Here is a 10,362-nt window from a genome sequence, read left to right as displayed (position 1 = left end):
CTTTATTAGACCTGTTGCACTTCTAAGTGTTCTGCCAATGAAATGCAGTCTTCGGTTTGCTCTACCCGCAGTATTATCTATGTGATCGTTCCAATTTAGGTTATTTCTAATTGTAATGCCTAAGTATTTAGCTGAATTTACAGCCTTCAGATTTGTGTGACTTATCGCGTACTCGAAATATAGCTGATTTCTTTTAGTACTCATGTGAATGACTTCACACATTTCTTTATTCAGGGTCAATTGCCACTTTTCGCACCATACAGAAATCTTATCTAAATCATTTTGCAAGTCGTTTTGATCATCTGATGACTTTACAAGACGACAAATGACAGCATCATCTGCAAGCAATCTAAGACGGCTACTCAGATTGTCTCCTATGTCGTTAATATAGATCAGGAACAACAGAGAGCCTCTAACACTTCCTTGGGAAACGCCGGATATTACTTCTGTTTTACTCGATGACTTTCCGTCTGTTACTACGAACTGAGACCTCTCTGACAGGAAATCACGAATTCAGTCACACAACTGAGGCGATACTCCGTAGGCACGCAGTTTGGTTAGAAGACGTTTGTTAAAAACGGTGTCGAAAGCCTTCTGGAAATCTAAAAATATGGAATCAATTTGACATCTCCTGTCGATAGCAATTATTACTTCATGAGCAAAGGAAGAAAGAGAGAGAGAGAGCACATACTCCTATGTATATCACCGTTTAGAAAAGATTAGAGTTCTCGCAAACAACGTAGGACCTGTGTAGAAGCATACTCTCGTCCTGAGTGCTGGGTGAGTACATGGCATCGTAGGCCTTCCACATCATAGCTGCAGCGATAGTTCTTCAATATCAGGCACAGGATATACAATGCTACACTACTGGCCATTAAAATTGCTACACCGCGAAGATAACGTGCTACAGACGTGAAATTTAACCGACAGGGAGAAGATCTTGTAATATACAAATGATTAGTTTTTTCAGAGCATTCACACAAGGTTGGTGCCGGTGGCGACACCTACAACGTGCTGACACCCCAACGTGCTGACATGAGGAAAGTTTCCAACTGATTTCTCATACACAAACAGCAGCTGACCGGCGTTGCCTGGTGAAACGCTGTTGTGATGCCTCGTGCAAAGAGGAGAAATGCGTACCATCACGTTTCCGACTTTGATAAAGGTCGGTTTGTAGCCTATCTCGATTGCGGTTTATCGTATCGCGACATTGCTGCTCGCGTTGGTCGAGATCCAATGACTGTTAGCAGAATATGGAATCGGTGGGTTCAGGAGGGTAATACGAAACGCCGTGCTGGATCCCAGTGGCCCCGTATCACTGGCAGTCGAGATGACAGGCATCTTATCCGCATGGCTGGAACGGATCGTGCAGCCACGTCTCCATCCCTGAGTCAACAGATGGGGACGTTTGCAAGACAACAACCACCTGCACGAAGAGTTCGACGACTTTTGCAGCAGCATGGACTATCAGCTCGGAGACCACGGCTGCGGTTACCCTCGACGCTGCACCACAGGCAGGAGCGCCTGCGATGGTGTACTCAACGACGAATCTGGGTACACGAATAGCAAAATGTCATTTTTTCGGATGAATCCAGGTTCTGTTTACAGCATCATGATGGTCGCATTCGTGTTTGGCGACATCGCGGCGAACGCACATTGGAAGCGTGTAGTCGTCATCGCCAAGCTGGCGTATCACCCGGCGTGATGGTATGGGGTGCCATTGGTTACACGTCTCGGACACCTCTTGTTTACACTGACGGCACTTTGAACAGTGGACGTTACATTTCAGATGTGTTGTGACCGGTGCCTCTACCCTTCATTCGATCCCTGCGAAACCCTACATTTCAGCAGGATAATGCACGACCGCATGTTGCAGGTCCTGTACTGGCCTTTCTGGATACAGAAAATGTTCAACTGCTGCCCCGGCCAGTACATTCTCCAGACCCCTCACCAATTGCAAACGTCTGGTGAATGGTTGCCGAGCAACTGTCTCGTCACAATACGACAGTCACTACTCTTGATGTACTGTGGTATCATGTTGAAGCTGCATGGGCAGCTGTACCTGTACACACCATCCAAGCTCAATACCCAGGCGTATCAAGGCCGTTATTAGAGCCAGAGGTGGTTGTTCTGGGTACTGATTTTTCAGGATCTATGCACCCAAATTGCGTGAAAATGTAATCACATGTCAGTTCTAGTATAATATACTTGTTCAATATAATATACGTTCATCATGTGCATTTCTTATTGATGTAACCATTTTAATGGCCAGTAGTGTATTAAATTCTTGTCTTTCTTACAGAAATATGTGCTCGAACGGCTGAAGGAACCTTCAGCTATTCAACAGCACAGTATGTAGAATAAAGGGGGGGGGGGGAATAAGTAGTTTCCAATGCTTCAGTGCTGCAGAAAAGATACGGAAAAAGAAGATAGTTCCAAATTTAGGTAATATTGAGGAACCCGTTTTCAGGGAACTGACGTAACACATATGACCTCTCCACAAAAAGCGGAATTGACAACCAGATGTTATGAGAGACGGACCCGACAGTATAAAGGATGGCGAGAAGTGTGATGACATCAATACAAAAGCAGTATCAGCATCATAGTTCTGTTGCGAGAGCTGAGTGACTTACAACATGCACTAGCCATTGGCTGTCAGTTGAGTAACAAATTCATTAGGAACAGTTCAGCAGCTCTAAAGCTGCCTAAGCCGACTGATGTTGATGCGAAGTGATGCGATGTGAAAACGTTAAGGAATAACCACACCTAAACCAAGACCGATGTACTGACGAACAGAGAGTGTCGAGTATTGCAGCGTACGGTTCTAACAGTCGCGTGAAATCAGCGGAAGGTAAAACTCATGAGAACTGTAGGGCTGCCATGACTCCAGCTAACACAGTGACTTAGCGTAACGAATTAAAAAGAATGGGGTACAGTGGCCAAATAGCTCCTCATAAGCCACACATTTCCACTGTCAATGCTAAGCGACGCTTGAGAAGTAAAGAGCGACGCCACTACGCAGTGGATGACTAGAAACGAGTGATTTGGAGTAATGACTCACGCTCTGTCAATCCGTTCGAAGGGTTTTAGTTTAGCGATTTATTTGTTTTTTTTTTTTTATTTGAGCCTTCTGACTGGTTTGATGCGGCCCGCCACGAATTCCTCTCCTGTGCCAACCTCTTCATCTCAGAGTCGCACTTGCAACCGACGTCCTCAATTATTTGCTAGATGTATTCCAATATCTGTCTTTCTCTACAGTTTTTTTCCCTCTACACCTCCCTCTAGTACTATGGAAATCATTCGCTGATGTCTTGACAGATGTCCTCCCAGTACCTTCTCCTTGTCAGTGTTTTCCACATATTCCTTTCCGCTCCGATTCTGTGCAGAACCACCTCATTCCGTACGTCATCAATCTAAGTAATTTTTGACATTCGTCTGTAGCGCCACATCTTAAATGCTTCGATTCCCTACTGTTCCGGTTTTCCCACAGTCCTTGTTTCACTACCACACAATGCTGTACTCCAAATCTACATTCTCAGAAATGTATTTTTCAGATTAAGGCCTATATTTAATAGTGGTAGACTTTGGCTGGGAATGCCTTTTTTTACCGGTGCTAATCTACTTTTGATGTCCTCCTTGCTCCGTCCGTCATTTCGCTGCCTAGGTAGTAAAATTACTTGACCTCATCTACTTCGTGACCATCAATCCTGATGTTAAGTTTCTATCTGTTTTCATTTCTGCTACGTCTCATTACTTTCTTTTTTCTTTGATTTGCTCTCATCACATTTTCAGTACTCATAGACTGTTCATTTCATTCAGCAGATCATGTAATTCTTCTTCACTTTCACTCAGGATAGCAATTCCAATAGCGAATCGTATCATTGATATCTTATCACCTTGAATTTTAAATCCACTCCTGAATCTTTCTTTTTTTTCCCATCATTGTTTCTTCTCTGTACAGATTGAACAGTAGGGGCGAAAGACTACAAGATAAAACTTGTGACTTCGGTTTTATATATCTGATGGAACAGAATGGCCATGAGGGCAGTTGTTTTTTAGTTTTTATTTCTGCGACAATGATTTTATATCTGCTGGTCTGCCTCGTGTATCGTTATATCCAAACTACTTATATATGTCAAGCTACACTCAAGTGTGTGGTGCTGTACAAATAGTAGTGTATATAGTGCAACTCATGTAAGCCCTCCCTCAAACCTGTCCAGTTATATCTTCACAGATCCGATGATGGCACCTTTAGTGTGTTGAAACCGGTCATCTGGTAAACAGTGTTTACCCGATCTTGGCTTTTGAATTATTTATACAAATGTGTAAGAGTTTATAAAGGAGGGTGGGGGAACAGACATGTGAGTAATATAAGCTCAATGTCTCCATGCCCTGTCCCATGGTATATACAGGGTGAGTCACCTAACATTACCGCTGGATATATTTCGTAAACCACATCAAATACTGACGAATCGATTCCACAGACCGAACGTGAGGAGAGGGGCTAGTGTAATTGGTTAATTGTTGTTGCTGTTGTGGTCTTCAGTCCTGAGACTGGTTTGATGCAGCTCTCCATGCTACTCTATCCTGTGCAAGCTTCTTCATCTCCCAATACAAACCATAAAAAAATGCACGGAGGTATGCTTTTTAACACAAACCTACGTTTTTTTTTTAAATGGAACCCCGTTAGTTTTGTTAGCACATCTGAACATATAAATAAATACGTGATCAGTGTCGTTTGTTGCATTGTAAAATGTTAATTACATCCGGAGATATTGTAACCTAAAGTTGACGCTTGAGTACCACTCCTCCGCTGTTCGATCGTGTGTATCGGAGAGCACCGAATTACGTAGGGATCCAAAGGGAACGGTGATGGACCTTAGGTACAGAAGAGACTGGAACAGCACTTTACGTCCACATGCTAACACCTTTTTATTGGTCTTTTTCACTGACGCACATGTACATTACCATGAGCGGTGAGGTACACGTTCGACGGGCGTTTCGTAGGACGTGGAGGACGCATAAATTGGCCAGCCCGTTCTCCTGATCTTACACCCTTGGACTTCTTTCTGTGGTGTACGTTAAAGGAGAATGTGTACCGTGAAGTGCCTACAACCGCCGAGGATATGAAACAACGTATTGTGGCAGCCTGCGGCGACATTACACCAGATGTACTGCGGCGTGCACGACATTCATTACGCCAGAGATTGCAATTGTGTGCGGCAAATGATGGCCACCACATTGAACATCTATTGGCCTGACATGTCGGGACACACTCTATTCCACTCCGTAATTGAAAACGGAAACCACGTGTGTACGTGTACCTCACCCCTCATGGTAATTTACATGTGCGTCAGTGAAAAAGACCAATAAAAAGGTGTTAGCATGTGGACGTAATGTGCTGTTCCAGTCTCTTCTGTACCTAAGGTCCATCACCGTTCCCTTTGGATCCCTACGTAATTCGGTGCTCTCCGATACACACGATCGAACAGCGGAGGAGTGGTACTCAAGCGTCAACTTTAGGTTACAATATCTCCGGATGTAAATAACATTTTACAATGCAACAAACGGCACTGATTACGTATTTGTTTATATGTTCTGATGTGCTAACAAAACTAACGGGGTTCCATTTAAAAAAACGGAGATTTGTGTTAAAAAACATACTTCCGTGCATTTTTTTATGGTTTGTATTAACCAATTACACTAGACCCTCTCCTCACGTTCGGTCTGTGGAATCGATTCGTCAGTATTTGATGTGGTTTACGAAATATATCCAGCGGTAACGTTAGGTGACTCACCCTGTATATTATTTAATATTTTTACCATATGTACTGATTTATTATAGTATTAGGTCTAATGACAATGCAAGATATGTATTAAAATAGTTAAAAACATTCCTACATGCCGGCTGGAGTGGCCGAGCGGTTCTAGACACTACAGTCTGGAACCGGGCGACAGCTACGGTCGAAGGTTCGAATCCTGCCGCGGGCATGGATGTGTGTGATGTCCTTAGGTTAGTTAGGTTTAAGTAGTTCTAAGTTCTAGGGGACTGATGACCTCAGATGTTAAGTCCCATAGTGCTCAGAGCCATTTGAACCATTCCTACATCATGGAAATGTATAAGTTTAAAAAGAGGGGGGAGGGGGTAGAGATGTGCGTAAAATAAACTCATGATATTCAAGGCATAACTAATGGTCTATGTACTATTAAACATTTAGAACAGGCCTGCAGAACCATTCTAGTATCAGATTCCTAATAACAGTACAGGTACACATTTAATGTAATGTAGTATCTCAACCTGAATAAGATACAGTAAACAAACTCTTTCATAACACATTATCTAGATACCAGTGGAAGCAATAATGTGGCTAAATGTTGATACCAGCTTCCACCTAGATATTTTTGGACATTTAGACACGTTTTAATAATACTGAAATGGTCACATAGAATTCTATATTACTGATAAAATGAAACCCATACTTTGTTGAATAAATATCACATCATCTGAGATTCCCAAATTCTTGGTAAAGTCAGGTGCAGAAGTCGTGTTTGGAAAGCAGTGCAATGTAACAGATGATTTGCATAATACTAGCAATGATAATAAGACCGTGTAAAAAGAAAATTTGACTGCAGACTCGTATGGTGAATATGTGATGAAGTACAAACACAACATCACCAAACCGACCACTTCCAATTGTTTAATTAGCTGTAAACGTATAAATGGCTCACAGATAGTAGGACAGGATTACAGTAATTATGATAACGATTACCAGTTACTGCCGCGCGGTTAAAGATGCCATGTCACCGACTCCACGGCCCCTCCTGCCGGAGGTTGGAGTCCTCCTTCGGGCATGGGTGTGTTTGTGTTGTACTTAGCATTAGTTAGTTTAAGTAGTGTGTAAATGGTTCAAATGGCTCTGAGCACTATGGGACTCAACATCTTAGGTCATAAGTCCCCTAGAACTTAGAACTACTTAAACCTAACTAACCTAAGGACATCACACACACCCATGCCCGAGGCAGGAATCGAACCTGCGACCGTAGCAGTCCCGCGGTTCCGGACTGCAGCGCCAGAACCGCTAAACCACCGCGGCCGGCAGTGTGTAAATATAGGTACCGATGACCTCAGCAGTTTGGTCCCTTAAGAATTCACACACATTTGAACATTTATTTACCAGTTATTAAGTATATCACAAATTAAATACAGAACCTCTTTCTCTGCACATCTATTTGAGAGAGTGAACAAGGAGCGAAAGACAGTAGTTGAAGCAAGATTAAATCATGCTTCACTGTTTTTAAACAGATGATTCATGTATCTCACTCTGTTTTTATCATGTACACTAGTGATGTACTCTCTGGACATCATTTATGTCCTTGACTTTAAACAATGAATCTTTATATAGCATGAGTGGATAGGTTTTGACTACTGGAGCAGCCAGCCTGATAGCTGTGGCAGCAGCAGCAGCCACTCAACAGCAGCAGCAACCACTCTGGCAGAGCAGTGTCTCTTGTCATGTTGGCAGGATGGTGGTAGTGTGAGCAGACAAATAGTGGGCAGTGAAGTGGCCAGCATGACAGCCATGATAGCCACAGCAGTGGCAGCAGCAGCAGCAGCAGCGCCGACCTAGCCGCCTTGCTACTAGCAGAGCCGTGTGCTGTCGTGTTGGCAGGATGGTGGTAGCGCGAGCGGACGGGTGGCGGGCGCCGGAGCGGCCGGCCTGATAGCCATGGCAGCAGCAGCAGCAGCAGCAGCAGCCGCCGCTCAGCCGCCAGCATGGTGCGCCCCGGACGATGAAGAAGCAAAACGTCCGGACACTCTCGCTGATCGTCTGCACGTTCACCTACCTCCTCGTCGGAGCTGCTGTCTTTGACGCCCTTGAGTCGGAGACTGAGAAGAAGCGTTGGGAAACTCTTGAAGGTTAGTGCCCGACCACTTCTTGGCACTTCCCACCTCGTACAGTTAAAGTTCGCTCAACTACTTTATATACCTAAATACATCTTTTCACATCGCTGGTTTTTCAAGATGAAGACGTAAAAAAAATTATCCACTTCCATAGCTGTGTGGTCAGCATGTCTGACTGCCATTCGGAAGACCCAACTTCAATTCCCAATACCGCTAAGGTATCCCACGGCGATGTAATTCATTTGATCTACACTCGTGCTCATAAATTAAGGATAATTGCAGAATATGGTGCAACACAACGTGGCACTACACAAAACTTGCACTAATAGCATAGGCACATAGGGAACACACACGACACAGATCTGTAAGTCCACGGTATTGGTGATAAGTTGAGAAAACCGTCCCGAAGCACATGTGCTACAAAACGCCACTGTTTCCTGCGCATGTACCCCTACATCAATGTGGTATATGATCACCAAGCACACGTACACAGGCTGCACAACGGGTTGGCATACTCTGGATCAGGTGGTCGAGCAGCTGCTGGGGTATAGCCTCCCATTCTTGCACCAGTGCCTGCCGGAGCTCCTGAAGTGTCCTAGGCGTTTGAAAACGTGCAGCGATACGTCGACCGACAGCATCCCAGACGTACTCGATGGGGTTTAGGTGTGGAGAACAGGCAGGCCACTCCATTCGCCTGATATCTTCTTTTTCAAGGTACTCCACCACGATGGCAGTTCGGTGCGGCCGTGCGTTATCATCCATCACGAGGAAGGTGGGACCCACTGCACCCCTGAAAAGGCGGACATACTGGTGCAAAATTACGTCTCGATACACCTGACCTGTTACAGTTCCTCTGTCAAAGACATGCAGGGGTGTACGTGCACTAATCATAATCCCACCCAACACCATCAAACCACGACCTCCATACGGGTCCCTTTCAAGGACAATTATTGGTCGGTATCTGGTACCTGGTTCACGCCAGATGAAAACCCGGCGAGAATCACTGTTCAGATTATACCAGGACTCGTCTGTGAACATAACCTGGGACCACTGTTCCAATGACCATGTACTGTGTTCTTGACACCAGGCTTTACGGGCTCTCCTGTGACCAGAGTCAGTGGAATGCACCTTGAACGTCTCTGGGCGAATAAGCCATGTCTGTTCAGTCGTCTGTCGACTGTGTGTCTTGAGACAACGGTTCCAGTGTCTGCGGTCAGGTCCCGAGAAAGGCTACTGGCAGTAATGCGTGGCCGTCTGCAGGCACTGATGATGAGATATCGGTTATCTTGTGGTGTTGTACATTGTGGATGTCCCGTACTGTAGCGCCTAGACACGTTTCCTGTCTGCTGGAATCGTTGCCATAATCTTGAGATCACAGTTTGTTGCACACGGAGGACACCTGCAACGACCTACTGTGTTTGACCAGCCTCCAGTCGCCCTAGCATTCTACCCCTCATAACGTCATCAATATGTGTTCTTTGAGCCATTTTCAACACGCAGTCACCATTAGCTCGTCTGAAAACGTCTGCACACTTACTCGCTGCATCGTCCTCTTACGAGGTGCATTCAAGTTCTATGCCTCCGATTTTTTTTCTAATTAACTACTCACCCGAAATCGATGAAACTGGCGTTACTTCTCGACGTAATCGCCCTGCAGAAGTACACATTTTTCACAACGCTGACCCCATGATTCCATGGCAGCGGCGAAGGATTCTTTAGGAGTCTGTTTTGACCACTGGAAAATCGCTGAGGCAATAGCAGCACGGCTGGTGAATGTGCGGCCACGGAGAGTGTCTTTCATTGTTGGAAAAAGCCAGAAGTCACTAGGAGCCAGGTCAGGTGAGTAGGGAGCATGAGGAATCACTTCAAAGTTGTTATCACGAAGAAACTGTTGCGTAACGTTAGCTCGATTTGCGGGTGCGTTGTCTTGGTGAAACAGCACACGCGCAGCCCTTCCCGGACGTTTTTGTTGCAGTGCAGGAAGGAATTTGTTCTTCAAAACATTTTCGTAGGATGCACCTGTTACCGTAGTGCCCTTTGGAACGCAATGGGTAAGGATTACGCCCTCGCTGTCCCAGAACATGGACACCGTAATTTTTTCAGCACTGCCGGTTACCCTAAATTTTTTTGGTGACGGTGAATCTGTGTGCTTCCATTGAGCTGACTGGCGCTTTGTTTCTCGATTGAAAAATGGCATCCACGTCTCATCCATTGTCACAACCGACGAAAAGAAAGTCCCATTCATGCTGTCGTTGCGCGTCAACATTGCTTGGCAACATGCCACACGGGCGGCCATGTGGTCGTCCGTCAGCATTCGTGGCACCCACCTGGATGAAACTTTTCGCATTTTCAGGTCGTCATGCAGGATTGTGTGCACAGATCCCACAGAAATGCCAACTCTGGAGGCGATCTGTTCAACAGTCATTCGGCGATCCCCCAAAAGAATTCTCTCCACTTTC

The 10,362-nt window shown here is 45.1% G+C and overlaps 1 protein-coding gene across 1 annotated transcript in view; it reads left to right on the top strand.

Annotated features, from left to right (window-relative positions):
• Positions 1-7,791: 7,791 nt before the first annotated feature.
• LOC126092751 (two pore potassium channel protein sup-9) overlaps positions 7,792-10,362 on the top strand; it is a 149,825-nt gene continuing 147,254 nt past the window's right edge. The window contains exon 1 of the mRNA XM_049908477.1: positions 7,792-7,918. Within this exon, the coding sequence (XP_049764434.1) occupies positions 7,792-7,918 (127 nt within the window). The remainder of the gene's footprint in view (positions 7,919-10,362) is intronic.

Source organism: Schistocerca cancellata, chromosome 7 (genome assembly GCF_023864275.1).
Source record: "Schistocerca cancellata isolate TAMUIC-IGC-003103 chromosome 7, iqSchCanc2.1, whole genome shotgun sequence".
Taxonomy (NCBI): Eukaryota; Metazoa; Arthropoda; class Insecta; order Orthoptera; family Acrididae; genus Schistocerca; species Schistocerca cancellata.
This window is presented reverse-complemented; position numbering and strand designations above follow the sequence as displayed.